This window comes from Oncorhynchus keta, unplaced genomic scaffold (genome assembly GCF_023373465.1).
Source record: "Oncorhynchus keta strain PuntledgeMale-10-30-2019 unplaced genomic scaffold, Oket_V2 Un_contig_15490_pilon_pilon, whole genome shotgun sequence".
Lineage (NCBI taxonomy): Eukaryota > Metazoa > Chordata > Actinopteri > Salmoniformes > Salmonidae > Oncorhynchus > Oncorhynchus keta.
Window position 1 is genome coordinate 114,145 of NW_026279344.1, and position 23,583 is coordinate 137,727.

Below are 23,583 nucleotides of genomic sequence, written 5' to 3' on the forward strand. Positions count from 1 at the left end.
CAAATTTAACAAAGTCAAACTTATCATGAGCATTTTATTTATAAACGTTTCTGTCATTTTATAATCTACATCTATCTTTTATAAACTTGGTTTTAGCATTAACTATAAAATATGTCAATGACAGCCATAAAATGTACACAAATAAGAGGCAGGTCTGGTGGGGGATGGGCATGCCTCAACCAGTGGCAACGTAGACTGACATACCAAGGTCTCCAAAAACACCTCAAGCTGCACTGACCTTGGAGCCTAAGGAACAGAGCAAGAGATTCAAGTTGAGAATCAACAGCAGTATGTTTCAATACACTGTATACTATATCATACACATGTATACATACCTGATGCAGAGTGTCTAACTGCTTCTGTTCTGCAGCACTGGGCAGGACGGCTTCAACCATGCAGCTGGTCAGGCTCTTGCCTTCCCTATAATACTCCTCCACGTCATCCACTGGGGGTCTCTGACTGCTGTGGTCTGCCCTCCTCCCACCCAGCAGCAGCCTGTAGTACCTGGCGTACTACAGGGCAACAAAAAAAACACCTACCAATGTGATGGACCGTATGAAAATGAAAACAAATATACCAGTAATGCTCTAGTGGAGGAGTGTCTGGCATGTGATCACTTATGACAGTTTCCTTTTGATCTTATTTAGTAAGGAAACTTCCAGCGATATAGATAAGCTTAGTAGACCAGATACAACGCTATTTTACAGTAAACAAATTGACAACAGACCTTCAGCACACTTATAAAGGAGAGTCAACAAACACAGCACTTGACCCTAGCCCCACACAAATGACTGATGATTGTCTGAGATAAATTGATGATTGTGGGGGCTGTTTTGTTGTGCCGTGGTGGAGATCTTTGTGGGCTATGCTCGGCCTTGTCTCAGGATGGTAAGTTAGTGGTTGAAGATATCCCTCTAGTGGTGTGGGGGCTGTGCTTTGGCAAATTGGGTGGGGTTATATCCTACCTGTTTGGCCCTGTCCGGGGGTAATGTCGGACGGGGCCACAGTGTCTCCCGACCCCTCCTCTCTCAGCCTCCAATATTTATGCTGCAGTAGTTTATTTGTCGGGGGCTAGGGTCAGTCTGTTATATCTGGAGTATTTCTCCTGTCTTATCCGGTGTCCTGTGTGAATTTAAGTATGCTCTCTCTAATTCTTTCTTTCTCTCTCTCTGAGGACCTGAGCCCTAGGACCATGCCTCAGGACTACCTGGCCTGATGACTTCTTGCTGTCCCCAATCCACCTGGCCTGCTGCTGATCCAGTTTCAACTGTTCTGCCTGCGGCTATGGAACCCTGACCTGTTCACCGGACGTGCTACCTGTCCCAGACCTGCTGTTTTCAACTCGCTAGAGACAGCAGGAGCGGTAGAGATACTCTGAATGATCGGCTACGAAAAGCCAACTGACATTTACTCCTGAGGTGCTGACCTGTTGCACCCTCGACAACCACTGTGATTATTATTATTTGACCCTGCTGGTCATCTATGAACATTTGAACATCTTGGCCTGTTGGTCTGTTATAATCTCCACCCGGCACAGCCAGAAGAGGAATGGCCACCCCTCATAGCCTGGTTCCTCTCTAAGTTTCTTCCTAGGTTCTGGCCCTTCTAGGGAGTTTTTCCTAGCCACTGTGCTTCTACACCTGCATTGCTTGCTGTTTGGGGTTTTAGGCTGGGTTTCTGTACAGCACTTTGAGATATCAGCTGATGTACGAAGGGCTATATAAATACATTTGATTTGATTTTGATTCTTCCTCTGTCAACCATGGTTACCTGCAAGGAAACACGTGCCGTCATAATTGCTTTGCACAAAAAGGGCTTCACAGGCAAGGATATTGCTGCCAGTAAGATTGCACCGAAATCAACCATTTATCGGATCATCAAGATCTTCAAGGAGAGCGGTTCAATTGTTGTGAAGAAGGCTTCAGGGCGCCCAAGAAAGTCCAGCAAGCTCCAGGACCGTCTCCTTAAGTTGATTCAGCTGCGGGATCGGGGCACCACCAGTCCAAAGCTTGCTCAGCAATGGCAGCAGGCAGGTGTGAGTGCATCTGCACGCACAGTTGAGGCGAAGAATTTTGGAGGATGGCCTGGTGTCAAGAAGGGCAGCAAAGAAGCCACTTCTCTCCAAGAAAAACATCAGGGACAGACTGATATTCTGCAAAAGGTACAGGGATTGGGCTGCTGAGGACTGGGGTAAAGTCATTTTCTCTGATGAATCCACTTTCCGATTGTTTGGGGCATCCGGAAAAAAGCTTGTCCGGAGAATGAGTGTGTAAGTTGACTATGCAAAACAATTTGGAATTTCCAAAACATGAATGTTTCTTATAAAAACATGAAGTGATGCAGGCAGTCTTTTCTCAAGAGTGTGCAGCTGTCTTCAAGGCAAATGGTGGCTGCTTTGAGGAATCTAAAATCTAAATTATATTTAGATTTGTTTAACACTTTTTTTGGTTACTACATGATTCCATATGTGCTATTTTATAGTTTTGATGTCTTAACTATTCTACAATGTAGAAAATGTAAAAAAAAAAAAAAATGTAAACATTGCATGAGTAGGTGTGTCCAAACCTTTGACTGGTACTGTATAATTAGTTTAGGTGGCATACGTTTTCAGCGTCACTGAAGTAACGCATTTTGTTCTCATAGAGGTAAAAATTACTATCTAAGATTTGTTCAGTTTAAGAATTTAATTTAAAATATACTGCCAAAGCAGAGATAGACTTTAGTGTGTATACCCACTCATTCTCAAGAATAGCTGTTTTAAATGTTATTTTTCATTTTGATGATAAAATATTTCAAGAGCAGCAGTAATATAATCGTAACAATAAATGGGATTTATAGAGCTATTTTCAAAGACCAAAATACGCTTTACAGTAGAGAGCAAATAAATAAAAACTGATTAAACAGTCAAACTTATCATAACTTCTATTATAGTTAATGCTAATAAAATGTAAATTAAGTCATAATAGGTACACATAAGATCAATAAAAATATTAAAGAGTTGAGCAGAACGTCTCTATATCTAAACAGTTATATAATGGTCCCTCCCTACTCCCAGCCGGTCCGCCCCTGCTTCCGGGAGAATTCTGGATTCCTAGATCGGTTGAATCTGTCCTTGCTCTTGTGCCGGGTCCGCACTGAGACCAAAGTCCAACCCAGATCGTCCTCTGGCTTGGCCTTGCTCCCACCTCCAGCACCATCATCATCATCTTCTTCCAGAGCCAAAATGTGTAGACTGGCCGTCAGATTGTCCAGTGGCTGTGTCAAGGAAGGAGGTGTGGCCCTCTGCGGCCCAGACACCAAGGGGATGACAGCTGCCTCATGAGAATCATGGGAGTTGAGTATGGCTCCCAGCATGGCCCTATACAGCTGTCCAGAGCCAAGATCTCCCATCAGGAGAGAATCTGGGGTTAACCCCCCTCTCAGTTTGGTCACAAGCTGGTGCACCAGAGTGCCCTTGTACAGCCTAGATGCCACCCAGGAAACAAAAGATCGTTGAATTAGCTCTGTTTCTGCTCGGATAAAATGCAATGTGAATGAATCCCACTGCTCTAAGTTTAGGGGCAAGGGTTGACTTAGGAAGGGACACTTTACCAGGCACACTGAGGCTCGGCTAGAGGGAAGCACAGCAGTTGGTTGAGGTGAAGGCTTTCTTTCAGGCAGCACTGCCACTGGCTGTAGGCGTGGGCCACCCCCAGGTCTAGGCTCCTTCTACCTCTCTGAATCAGCCCTCTCAGCCTCTCCAACACTGGTCCCTCCATAAACCCTGTTACACAAAAAGGAGGAGTCAGTGACTGCACTTCACACACTTCAATATTTATCAATTCTAAATGGTGTGTTTTCTCGTAGATGCTCTGGGCCATACCTCTTTGGCTCTTCCTCTGTCTGCAGAGCTCTCCGTACACCAAACCTAGTAGCAGGGCCTGCAGGACAGGGAGTTCTGGAGGGGGATGGGCGTGCCTCAGCCAGTAGCAGGTGACAGCCACAGGAAGACGCAGATGAGGCGGGACACCGCTCAAAGTGGTCAAAGTGGACTGGGACACACCAAGTGTCTCCAAAAACACCTTAAGCTGCACTGACCTTGGAGCCTAAGGAACACAGCAAGAGAATGAGAATCAACAGTAGTATGTTTGAATATACTGTATACTATATCATACACATGTATACATACCTGATGCAGAGTGTCTAGCTGCATCTGTTCTGCAGCACTGGGCAGGACGGCTTCAACCATGCAGCTGGTCAGGCTCTCGCCTTCCCTGTAATACTCCTCCACGTCATCCACTGGGGGTCTCTGACTGCTGTGGTCTGCCCTCCTCCCACTCAGCAGCAGCCCATAGAGTACCTGTCGTATGGGTCGAGAGGTGTTGTTCCCACATGGCAAGCGGGGATCTTCCACCTGGGCACCCTGCATCATCCTTCCCAGCAGCATCACGTCTACCATGCAGGAGGGAAGTCTACCTTCCATCAACGGCAGCAGGGTCCAGTCTGGAAGGACCCTCAGAGGCTCTGGGAGACGGCCGGGCCCTGGTCCCACTCCATCGTTGAAGAACCGCTCCAGGCAACTAGGGGGAAGATGGTACTCTTCTATGCCCAGGGAGAGGCCCTGGAGGACAGCACCTGTTTTCTGTCTGTTGTTACTGTGACTGATGAGCCTGAGCACAGAGTCCAAGGCCTCCTTCTGCCCATGGAAGTGGGTCAGCCAATTCAGCAAGCCGTCGAAGCGGGCAAACCTTCCTTCCATTGACGAGTATTCTTCCCACCTGAGGGAAACACCCATGTTATGCAACTTGACGTAGTCGTTTCCTAACATGGCAGCGAAGACTGGGAGAACCTGTCTGTTGATGTTGAAGTGTCTGCAGAAGCTTGTTGTGGTGTACTGCTTGCAGGGAATGTATCTTATAGAGCTCCCGCGTTGCATAGACACTTTCTGCCAGTGAAAATGGGAGGTGGGCAGAAATCCTGCCTGGATGTCAAAGATATAAAAGTCACTGTCATTGGACAGCACTGGACAGTTCCAACTTCGAGCCAGGGAAGCTACATCTTGGTCTGCCTCACAAATGCACTGTGCGTACGGCACATTCAGGCTGATGAGGACCTGTTTGAAGACATGTTTGATGAGGATTGGTAATACACCACCGCTCCCCTGAAGCCCCATGGACAAGCTTTTCGCTCTGTTGATCCTTGATTGAGCTCGGGTTTTTTTTGTTTCAAACTTTTTGTCGGTATAGTCGGAGCCCCCATCTACAATCACAAAGGGGTCAATGTGGCAGTCTCTCAGAGCCTTAAAGAACTTGCAGACCTGGTCCTCAAAAGCATCATAATCCCCTCCATGACTCTGATCCAAACCTGAGTCAAAATAAAGCAAGTTGAACAGATTACTACCATCTATGATCAACTTGCTGTTTCTGAGGTGAACATCTTTTAAAATGTTTCCATTCTCCTCCATAAAGCTGGTCAATCCCTGGACGCCCATGGTGTGCTCTGTCTGGGATGTGATGTCTTTCTTAGTGAAGAGTTTCAGCAGTCATGGGACTGACTGAGTGAGGCTAGTATTATTACAATGGATGAGTTTATCTTTCCTTAAGTTTCACTTTCCTTACCTCATATCTGTCACTCCCATATTGTCTCTTGTCACAGAAGGTATGAAATAGTTCATGGGACTTTAAAAAGGCAAAACAGCATTGCTAATTGAATCAAGGGGAACTACAATCCAACCAGTAACTATGACTGTATGCTGATAAGAAGTGATCCTATTAGATGTGATGAGGAACATAACTTTTATACACTGTATGTAAAGCTTTTATCTGATAAGAAATCAGACAATGATTAACCATTATCTAATGAAGAATACACTCTCTAAAATGGACTGCTACACCAGATCATAATCTACCCCCTAATGGGAATAAGCTTGTTAATACGCTACCAATAGTATGCTCCATATTCTCACCTAAAACTAAACCAGGAAACACTATGGACAATAAATCAGCTACATTGTGTATAAAATAACCGTTTCTATAGAACAATATTAGAAACTGGAACAGAATGACTGATGATACATTTTTTTCAAGTTTCTTGGGACACATCAGTGATAAGTGATTTTAAAAAAACTAAATATTAACAAATGAGTATCCTTGATAATAACAGCCCCAAAATAAATGGTCTGATAAACAAAACAAAAAACATGTGACAATAATATCGGCCTATGAAACAATTAAACTGTGGTTCAGCTTGTTTTGTTCATACTGCATTGGGCTGCCAGTGGCCAACCATTTTCATTGGTAAAGCAGTCAAACCAAAACGATTAGTCTAAAACCATTCAAACATTACTCAGTCATCAGTACAAACATTACTCAGTCATCAGTACAAACATTACTCAGTCATCACTACAAACATTACTCAGTCATCAGTACAAACATTACTCAGTCATCAGTACAAACATTACTCAGTCATCACTACAAACATTACTCAGTCATCAGTACAAACATTACTCAGTCATCACTACAAACATTACTCAGTCATCGGTACAAACATTACTCAGTCATCGGTACAAACATTACTCAGTCATCAGTACAAACATTACTCAGTCATCACTACAAACATTACTCAGTCATCAGTACAAACATTACTCAGTCATCACTACAAACATTACTCAGTCATCAGTACAAACATTACTCAGTAATCAGTACAAACATTACTCAGTCATCAGTTCAAACATTGCTCAGTCATCAGTACAAACATTACTCAGTCATCACTACAAACATTACTCAGTCATCAGTACAAACATTACTCAGTCATCACTACAAACATTACTCAGTCATCAGTACAAACATTACTCAGTCATCAGTACAAACATTACTCAGTCATCACTACAAATATTACTCAGTCATCAGTACAAACATTACTCAGTCATCAGTACAAACATTACTCAGTCATCAGTACAAACATTACTCAGTCATCACTACAAACATTACTCAGTCACCAGTACAAACATTACTCAGTCATCAGTACAAACATTACTCAGTCATCGGTACAAATATTACTCAGTCATCAGTACAAACATTACTCAGTCATCAGTACAAACATTACTCAGTCATCGGTAGAAACATTACTCAGCCATCACTACAAACATTACTCAGTCATCAGTACAAACATTACTCAGTCATCACTACAAACATTACTCAGTCACCAGTACAAACATTACTCAGTCATCAGTACAAACATTACTCAGTCATCGGTACAAACATTACTCAGTCATCGGTACAAACATTACTCAGTCATCGGTACAAACATTACTCAGTCATCAGTACAAACATTACTCAGTCATCGGTACAAACATTACTCAGTCATCGGTACAAACATTACTCAGTCATCTGTGCAAACATTACTCAGTCATCAGTACAAACATTACTCAGTCATCAGTACAAACATTACTCAGTCATCAGTACAAACATTACTCAGTCATCAGTACAAACATTACTCAGTCATCAGTACAAACATTACTCAGTCATCAGTACAAACGGTGACAGTCGGCTTAAACAGCACAATCATTTGAAGTGATCATTTTGTGCATCATTCTCACAAGCATACAACGCTTTGTCATTACAATACATTGTATCTAGGCTTACATGGCATCTAAATCATCTGTTTAAAAACACAGATCAGCAAGAGACACTATGCTGGCTGATTCTTGAATTTGATAGGCTTATGGCTGATAATGCACAGTGGAATGTACTGCTGTCCATTGGGATGGCATCCGATGTGTACCGGGGGTTATTTCAGCATGAATCCTTGTTGAGAATGATAACTGGAATATGCATTACCATAGTAACCATACACCAATGTATTATTGGACCAATACATTTAAAGTTATAGGACAAACGTACTCTGTATCTCATTGTCATTTTGGACCACTACATTTAAAGTTATAGGACAAACGTACTCTGTATCTCATTGTCATTTTGGACCACTACATTTAAAGTTATAGGACAAACGTACTCTGTATCTCATTGTCATTTTGGACCACTACATTTAAAGTTATAGGACAAACGTACTCTGTATCTCATTGTCATTTTGGACCACTACATTTAAAGTTATAGGACAAACGTACTCTGTATCTCATTGTCATTTTGGACCACTACATTTAAAGTGGAAAGACACATAAGCGGCAATATAATCAATTTAATATTAACTATATTACATGTTTTTTCTTAAGATTCTCAGATCAACAGGTGCCACTCTGGCAGCAGGTAAGTTAAGTGTGATCCTGTAATGTTTACGTACACTATACATCAGGGTTGGGCTCAATTTTATTTCAATTCAGGCAATCCAGGGAGTAAACTGAAATTCCAATTAACAATGGTCTCAATACTTTTCAATGAGAATAACATTGTGAATTGGAATTTACTTCCTGAATTGACTGAATTTAAATGTATTTGGCCCCAATCCTGCTATAATGACCTGTGATAAGGCAGCAGAATTTGACTTGGGGCTCGTGCTACAGAACAGCCTAAAAGAGCTCAGCACAGAGACAAGAGAGAGCTACAGTTCACATTCCCACCCAGAGACACTAAAATACTTTAAATCGTCATACGGGACAAGTGTCATTTAAGTACTCAAAGCCCCATGAGACTTTGGCTCTATTAAATACCCAGTTCAGTCAAAAACTAGATTTCCCTGTGTGTTGTATATATTCCAGGTTGGAATTAATACTGTGAAATTTGGACAATTATGATGCTCTTTTTGTCACGACTTCGGCCGAAGTTGGTACCTCTCCTTGTTCGTTCGGCGGTCGACGTCACAGGCTTTCTAGACACCACCATTTTCGTTTTGTTTTGTCTTGATCATACACACCTGGTTTCCATTCCATTAATTATGTTCCTTATTTAACCCTTTGACTTCCCTCTCTGTTTTGTGTGTTATTGTTTGTCATGTGGGTTCGTGTTGTTCGTGCTCTGGATTATTGTGTTTGTTCCTTGTTGGAACTTTACTTATTGTGAGTAAATTTTGGACTATTACTCATATCTGTGTCCTGAGCCTGACTGCATGTTTCCATTCACCAACATCCTCACACTTTTAGTGTTTGAATAGACCGTCTGGAATTTCAGCCTGTTTTGGTGGGATCAGGTGACATCACCAGATGGTAAATTATTTAATAGACGAATAAGAAGGAGTTTAAGCCTCTCTGCCAATAACAGCTAGTTCAGTTTTGGTTGAATCATCAGCATAAATGGACACACATGCTTTGTTTAATGACAGTCGCAGGTCATTGCTAAAAATAGCAAAGTATAAGGGTACAGGGCGAGACCCAGATGCAGACACGGGAGGCCTAGAAATAGAAGACAGAGGACTGTGAGACAAGGGCTTAATCCTGAACACATGAAAAGTAGGGTGAACACAGAGGGTACGGGGAAACAGCAGGTGGACAGCAGTGGGACTAAGGACTCTAGAAATGGGGAAAGGACCAATGAAATGGGGGGAAATTTTGCGGGATTCCACCCAGAGGGGCAGGTCCTGAGTGGAACACCATACCCTCTGCCCGATACGATAGCGGGGAGCCGGAGTCCGGTGGTGATCTGCTTGTCGACGATACCTGGAGGGGCTTTAGAGACGAAAACTGAGGACCCCGATCCGAGACAATGTCGACCGGGAGTCCATGGATTCGGAAGACGTGCTGCACCATGAGCTGGGCCGTCTCCTTGGCTAAAGGTAACTTAGGAAGAGGGATGAAATGGGCGGCCTTGGAGAACCTGTCAATCACCGTCAGGATGGTGGTGTTCCCATCTGATGGAGGAAGCCCAGTGACATAATACAGGGAAATATGAAACCAGGGGCGATGAGGAACCAGGGGCGATGAGGAACCAGGGGCGATGAGGGACCAGGGGCGATGAGGGACCAGGGGCGATGAGGAACCAGGGGCGATGAGGAACCAGGGGCGATGAGGAACCAGGGGCGATGAGGGACCAGGGGCGATGAGGAACCAGGGGCGATGAGGGACCAGGGGCGATGAGGAACCAGGGTCGATGAGGGACCAGGGGGGATGAGGAACAGGCAGTGGCTGAAGGAGGACAGATGGAGCTTGCCGCGGAGTCTTGCTTTGAGCAGCGGCAAAGGCTGAGACATCAGACGCCATGGTGGGCCACCAGAAGTGTTGTCGGAGGAAGCCAGGGTACGGCGAGCACCAGGATGACAGGTAAGCCTGGAGGAGTGAGCCCTTTCCAAGACTTGAGGTTGGGCCGAATCAGGAACGAACATCCGGTTAGCCGGGCCCCCCCCTCGCCAAACATGAAGCAGGGAGGATGGTCCCTGATTCAGAGGGTGTGGCAGAGGAACTGTACAGGCGGGAAAGGGAGTCCGGCTTCACATTTTTGGACCCTGGGCGGTAGGAGATGGTGAAATTGAACCTGGTAAATAACAGGGCCCAACGGGCTTGCCTGGAGTTAAGGCGCTTGGCAGTGCGGAGGTATTCTAAATTCTTCTAGTCAGTCCATACCAACAATTGATGTTCCGCCCCTTCCAGCCAGTGTCTCCACTCTTCCAGAGCCATATTACCCATTAGGAGTTCCCGGTTCCCAACGTCATAGGTCCTCTCTGCAGAGTTGAGACAGTGGGACATGAAGTCACAGGGATGCAGCTTTTGGTCCTGGACGGATCGCTGGGAAACCAGAGTTTGGCCCCTAGGACAATGTTCCTCTCATAATTATCTATACCTGAGCCATCTCTCCCTGGTACCTTACAGAACACAAACACCAACTCATTCTATGGAATGCATGCTTTAGGTTTTGCCACCAAACCATTCATAAATCAATTGTCAGTGTTGAGCCTCAGGTTCACACAGACACAGATGAGAGAGTACTAATAGAAGCCTATTAACTGACTGTGCCTTTAAACAGCTTGGAAAATTCCAGAAAATGATGTCATGGCTTTAGAAGCTTCTGATTGACATAATTTGAGTTAATTGGAGGTGTACCTGTGGATGTATTTCAAGGCTTACCTTCAAACTCAGTGCCTCTTTGCTTGACATCATGGGAAAATCAAAAGAAATCAGCCAAGACCTCTGAAAAACAATTATAGACCTCCACAAGTCTGGTTCACAAAAATAGAACTGTTTGGCAATAATGACCATTGTTATGTTTGGAGGAAAAATGGGGCAGCTTGCAAGCCGAAGAACACCATCCCAGCCGTGAAGCACAGGGGTGGCAGCATCATGTTGTGAGATGGCATCATGAGGAGGAAATTTATGTGGATATATTGAAGCAACATCTCAAGACATCAGTCAGGAAGTTAAATCTTGTTTTCAAATGGATCATCCAAATGGACAATGACCCCAAGCGTACTTCCAAAGTTGTGGCAAAATGGCTTAAGGACAACAAAGTCAAGGTATTGGATTGGCCATCACAAATTCCTGACCTCAATCCTATAGAACATTTGTGGGCGGAACTGAAAAAGCAAGTGCGAGCATGGAGTCCTACAAACCTGACTCAGTTACACCAGCTCTGTCAGGAGGAATGGGCCAAAATTCACCCAATTTATTGTGGGAAGCTTGTGGAAAGCTACACAAAATGTTTGACCCATGTTAAACAATTTAAAGGCAATGCTATAAAATATTAATTGAGTGTATGTAAACTGACCCACTGGGAATGTGATGAAAGAAATAAAAGCTTAAATAAATCATTCTCTTTCACATTCTTAAAATAATGTGGTGATCCTAACTGACCTAAAACAGGTAATTTTTACTTGGATTAAATGTCAGGAATGGTGAAAAACTGAGTTTAAATGTAGTTGGCTAAGGTGTATGTAAACCTCCGACTTCAACTGTAGATTCCTCAAGACTTTTGATAAAATCATTCAGGGCTTGACATTAACCCGTTTATCCACTTGTCCTTCAGACAAGGAGATGACTGAAAATGTTGTGTTGTTTGATGCAAGAAACCACTTTAGGAAACCAAATGCATTATTAATCCCATACCATTACTACAGAGAATCAGACACATTATGCTACCCTCTGCCTATTGGCTACTTATCTTATTGAAACCTGTCTCAAAATACAACACTGCCCCTTTAAGACATAAAAAAGCTCTTTACCTGAATTGCTTTTGTAAAATTGACCCACTGGGAATGTGATGAAAGAAATAAAAGCTTAAATAAATAATTCTCTCTACTATTATTCTGACATTTCACATTCTTAAAATAAAGTGGTGATTCTAACTGACCTAAGACAGTGAGTTTTGACTAGGCAGGAATTCAGGAATTATGAAGTGTATGTAAACTTCCGAATTCAACTGTAACAAAGTGCCATTTTCACATATGTTGATGTTGGAGTGGTGCTGGAGATGATCAATATGAACTTGAACATTTTTCAAATGTCCCTTTAAGCATAAATACAATATGGGATGCAAACATGTACATCCTCATGGATAAGCTACTACTCCATTACCCATCAATGAAAAACCATGCGCTCCAAAGTGCCCCATTTGCCTGTCAATTCTCTGAACAGGAAATGAACAGAACCCTCATCAATAAACCAGGAATAGAAGGGAATCATTTACATTTCTGAAGATTCACCTTAACATTTCAATTGCTAAACATGATCACATTATAGAGGTAACTTCTGACCATTACATACATGATTAAAGAAAGAGTAACATTTTATAGAGAGAAGCACAACGGTAGGTTTCGGCACTAAACCATATGTTGACACCAAACTCAAATACACATTTCTCATCTTTTACAGGTGACCAGCAAGAATCAAGAGGACATTTCTAACCCAAATTATTATCCATAAATACATGTGGTTCTCATCAATGGTAAATAATCGTCAGTGTTCATATTTGATTTAGATCAATGGACGGAGTACATGAGACGATCATCGCAGGGACTAATAATTAATAAAAAATGTAAAAAAATATTTATTAGGATCCCCATTAGCCGATGTAAATGGTGACAACTAGCCTTACAGGGGTCTGACACAATGAAAAAGACATTACAGACCAAATACTTTACAATTTACATACATTTAAAAACATTAACATAGTGTGTGCGCGCATTACACACGTCAGTACATTTAAAAACATTAACAGTGTGTGTGCGTATTACACACGTCAGTACATTTAAAACAGTGTGTGTGTGTGTGCGCATTACACACGTCAGTACATTTAAAACAGTGTGTGTGTGTGTGCGTATTACACACGTCAGTACATTTAAAAACATTAACAGTGTGTATGCACGCGCATTACACATGTCAGTACATTTAAAAACATGAACAGTGTGTATGCACGCGCATTACACACGTCAGTACATTTAAAAACATTAACAGTGTGTATGCACGCGCATTACACACGTCAGTACATTTAAAAACATTAACAGTGTGTATGCACGCGCATTACACACGTCAGTACATTTAAAAACATGAACAGTGTGTGTGTGTGCGCATTACACACGTCAGTACAGTACATACACACAACAAGTAGGTCACATGGGGGAGAGGCGTTGTGCCATGAAGGGTTGCTGGTGGCATGTCTGGTGGGGTTAGTGTGTGTGTGTGTCAGTGCTGTGTGTAAGTTGACTATGCAAACCATTTGGAATTTACAACACATTAATGTTTCTTATAAAAACAAGAGGTCAGTGTTTCCTCCACGCTTAGCCAAGAGAGACAGGAATGCCAAGAGTGTACAAAGCTGTCATCATGTCACGTTCTGTCCATCGTTCGTATGTGTTTTCCTTGTTTTAGTGTTGGTCAGGACGTGAGCTGGGTGGGCATTCTATGTTGTGTGTCTGGTTTGTCTATTTCTATGTTTGGCCTGATATTGTTCTCAATCAGAGGCAGGTGTTAGTCATTGTCTCTGATTGGGAACCATATTTAGGTAGCCTGTTTTGTGTTGGGTTTTGTGGGTGATTGTTCCTGTCTCTGTGTTTTGCACCAGATAGGGCTGTTTTTTGGTTTTCCACATTTATTGTTTTGTAGTGTTCATGTTTATCTGTTTTTATTAAACATGAGTCAATATAACCACGCTGCGTTTTGGTCCTCTACTTCACCACTGGAAAACCCTGACACATCAAGGCAAAGTGATTTGTTTAACCATTTTGGGGGGAAACTACATGGTTCCATATGTGTTATTTCATAGTTTTGATGTCTTCACAATTATTCTACAATGTAGAAAATAGTAAAAATAAATAAAAACCCTTGATTGAGTAGGTGTGTCCAAACTTGACTGGTACAGTGCATTTACATTTTTGTAATTATTTTTAAGTGTCTGCTAACTGGGGAAGGGTTTGAGTGTCACACGTTTTCAGCGTCACTGACGTAACACATTTTTGCTCAGATTGAGGTAAAACGTTTTGTTCAGTTTAAGATTTCCATATAAAATATACTGCCAAAGCAGAGAGAGCTATAGTGTGTATACCCAATAATTATCAAGAACAGTAGAGAGCAAAGAAATAAAAACACATTAAACAGTCAAACGTTTTTATATATTTTTTTAAATATTATATTACAAACTTATATTATATATTACAAACTTTAATGTCTTTAAACATTTATAAAATCTACATCTATCTTTCATAAACTTATTTTATGGTTAATGCTAGTTAATTCTAAATACAGATGTAAATGAAGTCATAGGTACACAAGAACAATAAAAACATGAAAGAGTTGAGCAGAACGTCTCTATATATAAACAGTTATATAATGGTCCCTCCCTACTCCCAGCCGGTCCGCCCCTGCTTCCGGGAGAATTCTGGATTCCGAGCTCGGTTGAATCTGTCCTTGCTCTTGTGCCGGGTCCGCACTGAGACCAAAGTCCAACCCAGATCGTCCTCTGGCTTGGCCTTGCTCCCACCTCCAGCACCATCATCATCATCATATTCCAGAGCCAGAATGCGTAGATGGGCCGTCAGATCGTTCAGTGGCTGTGTCAAGGATGGAGGTGTGGCCCTCTGCGGCCCAGACACCAAGGGGATGACAGCGGCATCATGGGAGTTGAGTATGGCTCCCAGCATGGCCCTATACAGCTGCCCAGAGCAAGGGCCTCCCATTAGGAGAACATTTGGGGTCAAGCCCCCTCTCAGTTCGATCACAACATGGTGCACCAGAGTGCCATTGTACAGCCTAGACACCACCCAGGAAACAAAAGATGGTTGAATTAGATGTGTTGCTGCTGGGCTAAAATACAATGTGAACGAATGACACTGGTCTAGAGGTTATGGTTGATTTAGGAAGGGACAACTTACCAGGCACACTGAGGCTCCGGAGGCACAGCAGTTGGTTCAGGTCAAGGCATTCTTTCAGGTAGCACTGCCACTGGCTGTAGGTGTGGGCCACACACAGGTTGAGGCTCCTTCTACCTCTCTGAATCAGCCCTCTCAGCCTCTCCAACACTGGTCCCTCCATAAACCTTGTTACACAAAAAGGGGAGGAGTCAGTGGCTGCACTTCACACACTTTATCAATTCTCAATTATGTGTTTTCTCGTTCATGCTCTGGGCCATACCGCTTTGGCTCTTCCTCTGTCTGCAGAGCACTCCGGCAGGTCCGGGTGGGATGGGCGTGCCTCAGCTCACCTCAGTAGCAGGTGACAGCCACAGGAAGACGCAGATGAGGCGGGACACCGCTCAAAGTGGACAGGGACACACCAAGTGTCTCCAAAAATACCTGCACTGACTTTGGAGCCTAAGGAACACAGCAAGATAATGAGAATCAACAGTAGTATGTTTGAATATACTGTATAATATATCATACACATGTATACATACCTGATGCAGGGTGTCTAGCTGCATCTGTTCTGCAGCACTGGGAAATCCCTGGACACCCATGGTGTGCTCTGTCTAGGATGTGATGACTCAGCAGTCATGGGACTGGCTAAGTGAGGCTATCCCTTTCCTTAAGTTTCACTTTCCAGACCTCATCTCAGGCACTCCCGTATTGTCTCTGGTCACAGTAGGCATAGACTAGCTCATTGGACCTTATATGACAGTCATGGGAATGTGTTTAGATTTTTTTTTGTTGCAATTTTAGGTAAACGTTCCACGAAGCCTCGCAATGTTGCGTCTCTGGTTTTTGAAACTCTTGTGCCTCATGCCGCGTTCAGGAGCAAGTCAGAACTTGGAAACTCGGAAATTTCAGACTTGGTTGTATGTATACATGTGCCGCTCTCAACCAGTTAACAAGTCGGACATTTCCGAGTATCCTAGTACTGATTTGCATATGAACGTGGCATCTCTTCATGGGTCGTTGTGTAGTCACGTGGGTCGCGAGTCAAACAGGCTAAACGAAACCTAGATAAACTGATAAACTTCACATGAAGAAAACCCAACGGATGTTATTTAACCCCGAGGAAATTGCTTTATCAAACCATACAACTAAAAAACATTATAAAACATAAAACCATACAAAAACATTTATCTTAAACATAAAAAACAACACTTGGGAATATTTCCTTATTATTATTATACTAAAAAAAATTAAACCCCATAAATGTAATGTAGGCTACAAAACATACAATGTTGCCCAAACCTAGTCCTTCCCCAACCTGCCTGAATCAATTCTCAAAAGAAAGACAGGCTCTGGATGAAAATCTGCATTTTCACATTATTCTGTTTTTGTGGGGGCAAGAGAATTGACAAGGAGTCAACTTGATTTATCTCTGATCGCTGTTATTACTCAAATTTGACAAACATTGACAATTATTTTTCATGCCATGAGAGGCTCAAATTAAGCACAGATTTGAATGCATAAGATAAATGCTGAACATAATTTCACTATAATTTCACTATGATATAAAAAAAACATCTAAAACACATTTCCACCCTTATTACTGTCATATAATGTCCCATGAACTATTACATACCTACTGTGACAAGATACAATATGGGAGTGACAGATATGAGGTAAGGAAAGTGAAACTTAAGGAAAGATAAACTCATCCATTGTAATAATACTAGCCTCACTCAGTCAGTCCCATGACTGCTGAAACTCTTCACTAAGAAAGACATCACATCCCAGACAGAGCACACCATGGGCGTCCAGGGATTGACCAGCTTTATGGAGGAGAATGGAAACATTTTAAAAGATGTTCACCTCAGAAACAGCAAGTTGATCATAGATGGTAGTAATCTGTTCAACTTGCTTTATTTTAACTCACGTTTGGATCAGAGTCATGGAGGGGATTATGAGGCTTTTGAGGACCAGGTCTGCAAGTTCTTTAAGGCTCTGAGAGACTGCCACATTGACCCCTTTGTGATTGTAGATGGGGGCTCCGACTACACCGACAAAAAGTTTGAAACTCTCAAAAAACGAGCTCTATCAAGGATCAACACTGCCAACAACTTGTCCATGGGGCTTCAGGGGAGCGGTGGTGTATTACCAACCCTCATCAAATATGTCTTCAAACAGGTCCTCATCAGCCTGAAGGTACCATACGCACAGTGCATTTGTGAGGCAGACCAAGAAATAGCTTCCCTGGCTCGAAGTTGGAACTGTCCAGTGCTGTCCAATGACAGTGACTTTTATATCTTTGACATCCAGGCAGGATTTCTGCCTATCTCCCATTTTCACTGGCAGAAAGTATCTATGCAACGCGGGAGCTCTATAAGATACATTCCCTGCAAGCAGTACACCACAACAAGCTTCTGCAGACACTTCAACATCAACAGAAAGGTTCTCCCGGTCTTTGCCTCTGTGGCAGGAAATGACTACATCAAGTTGCATAACATGGGTGTTTCCCTCAGGTGGGAAGAATACTCGTCAATGGAAGGAAGGTTTGCCCGCTTCGACGGCTTGCTGAATTGGCTGACCCACTTCCATGGGCAGAAGGAGGCCTTGGACTCTGTGCTCAGGCTCATCAGTCACAGTAACAACAGACAGAAAATGGATGCTGTCCTCCAGGGCCTCTCCCTGGGCATAGAAGAGTACCATCTTCCCCCTAGTTGCCTGGAGCAGTTCTTCAACGATGGAGTGGGACCAGGGCCCGGCCGTCTCCCAGAGCCTCTGAGGGTCCTTCCAGACTGGACCCTGCTGCCGTTGATGGAAGGTAGACTTCCCTCCTGCATGGTAGACGTGATGCTGCTGGGAAGGATGATGCAGGGTGCCCAGGTGGAAGATCCCAGCTTGCCATGTGGGAACAACACCTCTCGGTCCATACGACAGGTACTCTACGGGCTGCTGCTGAGTGGGAGGAGGGCAGACCACAGTAGTCAGCGACCCCCAGTTGATGAAGTGGAGGAGTATTACAGGGAAGGCAAGAACCTGACCAGCTGCATGGTTGAAGCCGTCCTGCCCAGTGCTGCAGAACAGATGCAGCTAGACACTCTGCATCAGGTATGTATACATGTGTATGATATATTATACAGTATATTCAAACATACTACTGTTGATTCTCATTATCTTGCTGTGTTCCTTAGGCTCCAAGGTTAGTGCAGCTTAAGGTATTTTTTGAGACACTTGGTGTGTCCCAGTCCACTTTGAGTGGTGTCCCACCTCATCTGCGTCTTCCTGTGGCTGTCACCTGCTACTGGCTGAGGCACGCCCATCCCCCTCCAGAACTCCCTGTCCTGCAGGCCCTGCTACTAGGTTTGGTGTATGGAGAGCTCTGCAGACAGAGGAAGAGCCAAAGAGGTATGGCCCAGAGCATCTACGAGAAAACACACCATTTAGAATTGATGAATATCGAAGTGTGTGAAGTGTAGCCACTGACTCCTCCTTTTTGTGTAACAGGGTTTATGGAGGGACCAGTGTTGGAGAGGCTGAGAGGGCTGATTCAGAGAGGTAGAAGGAGCCTAGACCTGGGGGTGGCCCACGCCTACAGCCAGTGGCAGTGCTGCCTGAAAGAAAGCCTTCACCTCAACCAACTGCTGTGCTTCCCTCTAGCCGAGGCTCAGTGTGCCTGGTAAAGTGTCCCTTCCTAAGTCAACCCTTGCCCCTAAACTTAGAGCAGTGGTATTCATTGACATTGTATTTTATCCCATCAGAAACAGAGCTAATTCAACCATCTTTTGTTTCCTGGGTGGCATCTAGGCTGTACAAGGGCACTCTGGTGCACCAGCTTGTGACCAAACTGAGAGGGGGGTTAACCCCGGATTCTCTCCTGATGGGAGGCCCTTGCTCTGGGCAGCTGTATAGACCCATGCTGGGAGCCATACTCAACTCCCAGGATGCTGCTGTCATCCCCTTGGTGTCTGGGCTGCAGAGGGCCACATCTCCATCCTTGACACAGCCACGGGACGATCTTATGGCCCATCTACACATTTTGGCTCTGGAATATGATGATGATGATGGTGCTGGAGGTGGGAGCAAGGCCAAGCCAGAGGACGATCTGGGTTGGACTTTGGTCTCAGTGCGGACCCGGCACAAGAGCAAGGACAGATTCAACCGAGCTCGGAATCCAGAATTCTCCCGGAAGCAGGGGCGGATCGGCTGGGAGTAGGGAGGGACCATTATATAACTGTTTAGATATAGAGACGTTCTGCTCAACCCTTTAATATTTTTATTGTTCTTATGTGTACTGTCGTAGCTGAATCAGAATTAGTTATGTAACATTGATAAATAAGTTGTTTTATTTTTTCTCATAATATGCTTCTCTAGGGAAAAGTTACTTGGGGTCCAGAGAGGGGAGAGGTCAGGCTTGTCTTTTACATGTCTGGTAATAGGCAGAATATCAGAAAGGGAGAAGTCAGGTTTGAACATTGTCTTCATAATGAATATATCTGTGAAACCATGTGAAGGGCTCCACTATGTCTGTACTCCAGTCATTCCCTCCTTTTCCCATTGGGGGGAGGAGTATGGCAGTGTCTGGAACCATTGTATGTCCCCTCTGATGTTGAAACTTATCTTTCATAGTATATGACCTCGAGGCTCACTCCTCTCAGGGAGCTTGTCCAGGGGTGGGTTGTATTTGAGTTGGGAGTATATAGAATTGACAATTGATATATGCCATTGGATGAGGTAATGTCTTGGTAATAGGAAGTACCAAGAACGAGAAGTAGAACCTCATCTTAGAGAGCAAAGTGAACAATAATTTATAGCTAATGCATCTGGCTATGGGATACTCCTCTTTCAAGTAAAAGGCCCAAAGAAGTTCCAAAGATCTGTGGTTCGTCATTGTGAGTTGAGAGGGGTGTACAGATGACTGAGTAATGTTTGTACTGATGACTAATGTTTGTACTGATGACTGAGTAATGTTTGTACTGATGACTAAGTAATGTTTGTACTGATGACTAATGTTTGTACTGATGACTGAGTAATGTTTGTACCGATGACTGAGTAATGTTTGTACTGATGACTGAGTAATGTTTGTACTGATGACTGAGTAATGTTTGTACTGATGACTGAGTAATGTTTGTACTGATGACTGAGTAATGTTTGTAGTGATGACTGAGTAATGTTTGTAGTGATGACTGAGTAATGTTTGTACTGATGACTGAGTAATGTTTGTACTGATGACTGAGTAATGTTTGTACTGATGACTAATGTTTGTACTGATGACTGAGTAATGTTTGTACTGATGACTGAGTAATGTTTGTACTGATGACTAATGTTTGTACTGTGGACTGAGTAATGTTTGTACAGATGACTGAGTAATGTTTGTACCGATGACTGAGTAATGTTTGTACCGATGACTGAGTAATGTTTGTACTGATGACTGAGTAATGTTTGTACTGATGACTGAGTAATGTTTGTACTGATGACTGAGTAATGTTTGTACTGATGACTGAGTAATGTTTGTAGTGATGACTGAGTAATGTTTGTAGTGATGACTGAGTAATGTTTGTACTGATGACTGAGTAATGTTTGTACTGATGACTGAGTAATGTTTGTACTGATGACTGAGTAATGTTTGTACTGATGACTGAGTAATGTTTGTACTGATGACTGAGTAATGTTTGTACTGATGACTGAGTAATGTTTGTACTGATGACTGAGTAATGTTTGTACCGATGACTGAGTAATGTTTGTAGTGATGACTGAGTAATGTTTGTAGTGATGACTGAGTAATGTTTGTACTGATGACTGAGTAATGTTTGTACTGATGAATGAGTAATGTTTGTACCGATGACTGAGTAATGTTTGTAGTGATGACTGAGTAATGTTTGTAGTGATGACTGAGTAATGTTTGTACTGATGACTGAGTAATGTTTGTAGTGATGACTGAGTAATGTTTGTACTGATGACTGAGTAATGTTTGTACTGATGACTGAGTAATGTTTGTACTGATGACTGAGTAATGTTTGTACCGATGACTGAGTAATGTTTGTAGTGATGACTGAGTAATGTTTGTAGTGATGACTGAGTAATGTTTGTACTGATGACTGAGTAATGTTTGTAGTGATGACTGAGTAATGTTTGTACTGATGACTGAGTAATGTTTGTACTGATGACTGAGTAATGTTTGTACTGATGACTGAGTAATGTTTTTGATGACTGAGTAATGTTTGTAGTGATGACTGAGTAATGTTTGTTTGTAGTGATGACTGTAATGTTTGTAGTGATGATGAGTAATTTGTACTGATGACTGAGTAATGTTTGTACTGATGACTGAGTAATGTTTGTACTGATGACTGAGTAATGTTTGTACTGGTGACTGAGTAATGTTTGTACTGATGACTGAGTAATGTTTGTACTGATGACTGAGTAATGTTTGAATGGTTTTAGACTAATCGTTTTGGTTTGACTGCTTTACCAATGAAAATGGTTGGCCACTGGCAGCCCAATGCAGTATGAACAAAACAAGCTGAACCACAGTTTAATTGTTTCATAGGCCGATATTATTGTCACATGTTTTTTGTTTAGTTTATCAGATTATTTATTTTGGGGATGTTATAATCAAGGATACTCATTTGTTATTATTTAGTTTTTGTCACTGAAAACATCACTGATGTGTCCCGAGAAATGTGTAATAAATGTATCATCAGTCATTCTGTTCCAGTTTCTAATATTGTTCTATAGAAACGATTATTTTACACAAAATGTAGCTGATTTATTGTCCATAGTGTTTCCTGGTTTAGTTTAGTTTTAGGTGAGAATATGGAGCATACAATTGGTAGCGTAATAACAAGCAATGTCCTTTCTTCATTAGATAATGGTTAATCATTGTCCGATTTCTTATCAGATAACTTTTATACACTGTATGTAAAACTTTTATGTTCCTCATCACATCTAATAGGATCACTTCTCATCAGCATACAGTCATAGTTACTGGTTGGATTGTAGTTCCCCTTGATTCAATTGGCTATGCTGTTTTGCCTTTTTAAAGAGTAATGGTAATTCTACAGGGTTGAAGATAGACTGTCATATTGGGTTTATAACAAAACTCCTCATTATATCCATTGTCCTGGTTCCATGTGTCATACAGTCGGCCTACATCTCTCTCTACACATGATGTCTTCAACAATGATCCTCACGGAAAAAAGAACACAAATCATAATCTGTGATCATTTGTGTTCATGTTTAAATAAATTGAAACTATGAAATTATCCTCAAGGAGGAGATGAAGGAGTTGGCATGCCAAGATCATTGTCATGACATGTGTTTTGCATACAATGAGAGATCAAGGATGGATTTTGGATCTAGATGTTCATACTTTAGTTTTTAGGACCCGCATGTACTGCCTGCTTTAGCTGTAACTGGATATTAAAATATAAGAACTACGATCATGTATATCCTACCAACGGGGCATTAACAACTGTAATATCTTATGTTTCACTGAGTCGTGGCTGAACGACGACATGAATAAAATACAGCTGGCGGGTTTTGCGCTTATTCGGCAGGATAGAACAGCAGCCTCTGGAAAGACAAGGGTGGCGGTCTGTGTATTTTTTGTAAACAATAGCTGTTGCACAAAATCTGAGGAAGTCTCCAGGTTTTCTCGCCTGAGGTAGAGTATCTCCAGATAAGTTGTAGACCACACTACTTACCAAGATAGTTTTCATCTATATTCTTCCTAGCTGTCTATTCACCACCACAAACTGATGCTGGCACTAAGACCGCACTCAATGAGCTGTATACGGCCATAAGCAAACAGGAAAATTCTCATCCAGAAGCGGCGCTCCTAGTGGCCGGAGACTTTAATGCAGGCAAACGCAACTGCACTGTCCGATTTACAGTAGCTATTACAGTGATTATTGTTTGAGGTTGCGCCCCACATCAAAATATTTTTTCCAACGGCACAGATTTCATACATTCACATGTAAAGACTAAATATTCACTTACTTTTTGAAAATCTTCCTCTGATTTATCATCCAAAGGGTCCCAGCTTTTTTATATCCCAAAACGTCTGTTTAGTTGGCGCCATCAATTTGAGTAATCCACTCGTTCAACTTGCAGAGAAAGAATCCGAAAATCTACCCCTAAACTTTGTTTGAACAAGTCAAAATACGTTTTTGTTTACTCCTCAGACACCCTAAAATGTAATCAAACTATAATATTTATTTAGGAAAAGAAGTATGTTCAATAGGAAACCGATTTTAGCAGGTGCGCAACTTCATCATGTCACGCAGAAATGCGGATTTCCCAAAATCAAATCAAATCAAATTTATTTATATAGCCCTTCGTACATCAGCTGATATCTCAAAGATCTGTACAGAAACCCAGCCTAAAACC

General features: G+C 42.5%; 2 protein-coding genes and 1 long non-coding RNA gene across 8 annotated transcripts; 1 reads left to right on the forward strand and 2 right to left on the reverse strand.

Annotated features, from left to right (window-relative positions):
• Nucleotides 1-2,665: 2,665 nt before the first annotated feature.
• Nucleotides 2,666-6,524, reverse strand: LOC127918990 (protein asteroid homolog 1-like). Its single transcript, XM_052502322.1, has 4 exons — nucleotides 4,169-6,524; nucleotides 3,863-4,085; nucleotides 3,592-3,763; nucleotides 2,666-3,463 (listed from the first exon to the last, which is right to left on the reverse strand). Exons 1-4 carry the CDS (start codon nucleotides 5,468-5,470, stop codon nucleotides 3,046-3,048), a joined length of 2,115 nt encoding a protein of 704 aa, XP_052358282.1. The 5' UTR covers nucleotides 5,471-6,524; the 3' UTR covers nucleotides 2,666-3,045.
• A 7,924-nt stretch (nucleotides 6,525-14,448) lies between these two features.
• On the reverse strand, nucleotides 14,449-16,377 carry LOC127918995 (uncharacterized). The gene is made up of 4 exons (XR_008101656.1): nucleotides 15,744-16,377; nucleotides 15,482-15,660; nucleotides 15,223-15,386; nucleotides 14,449-15,100 (listed from the first exon to the last, which is right to left on the reverse strand). It is a non-coding gene; the product is annotated as an uncharacterized LOC127918995 (long non-coding RNA).
• Nucleotides 16,378-16,922: 545 nt separating this feature from the next.
• LOC118372777 (protein asteroid homolog 1) lies at nucleotides 16,923-21,899 on the forward strand. Of its 6 annotated transcripts, none has more exons than XR_008101651.1 (5): nucleotides 16,923-18,306; nucleotides 18,390-18,603; nucleotides 18,703-18,874; nucleotides 19,003-20,520; nucleotides 21,502-21,899. XR_008101651.1 is itself a non-coding variant. In XM_052502353.1 (4 exons), the coding sequence occupies exons 1-4, from the start codon at nucleotides 17,005-17,007 to the stop codon at nucleotides 19,409-19,411; spliced, it is 2,097 nt and encodes a 698-aa protein (XP_052358313.1). In that variant the 5' UTR covers nucleotides 16,923-17,004; the 3' UTR covers nucleotides 19,412-21,398. The 6 variants fall into 6 exon arrangements, 1 of the variants encoding a protein (XP_052358313.1); XR_008101652.1 differs by having other exon boundaries at nucleotides 21,571-21,899; XR_008101654.1 differs by having other exon boundaries at nucleotides 19,003-20,455.
• Nucleotides 21,900-23,583: the final 1,684 nt, after the last annotated feature.

Coding starts and splice junctions, on each gene's coding strand:
- LOC127918990 (XM_052502322.1), bottom strand. CDS start 5,470: ATGGGCGTCCAGGGATTGACCAGCTTTATGGAGGAGAATGGAAACATT. Junction 4,086..4,168: donor AGCTAGACACTCTGCATCAG/GTATGTATACAT, acceptor TGTGTTCCTTAG/GCTCCAAGGTCAGTGCAGCT. Junction 3,464..3,591: donor GCCGAGCCTCAGTGTGCCTG/GTAAAGTGTCCC, acceptor GGTGGCATCTAG/GCTGTACAAGGGCACTCTGG.
- LOC118372777 (XM_052502353.1), top strand. CDS start 17,005: ATGGGCGTCCAGGGATTGACCAGCTTTATGGAGGAGAATGGAAACATT. Junction 18,307..18,389: donor AGCTAGACACTCTGCATCAG/GTATGTATACAT, acceptor TGTGTTCCTTAG/GCTCCAAGGTTAGTGCAGCT. Junction 18,875..19,002: donor GCCGAGGCTCAGTGTGCCTG/GTAAAGTGTCCC, acceptor GGTGGCATCTAG/GCTGTACAAGGGCACTCTGG.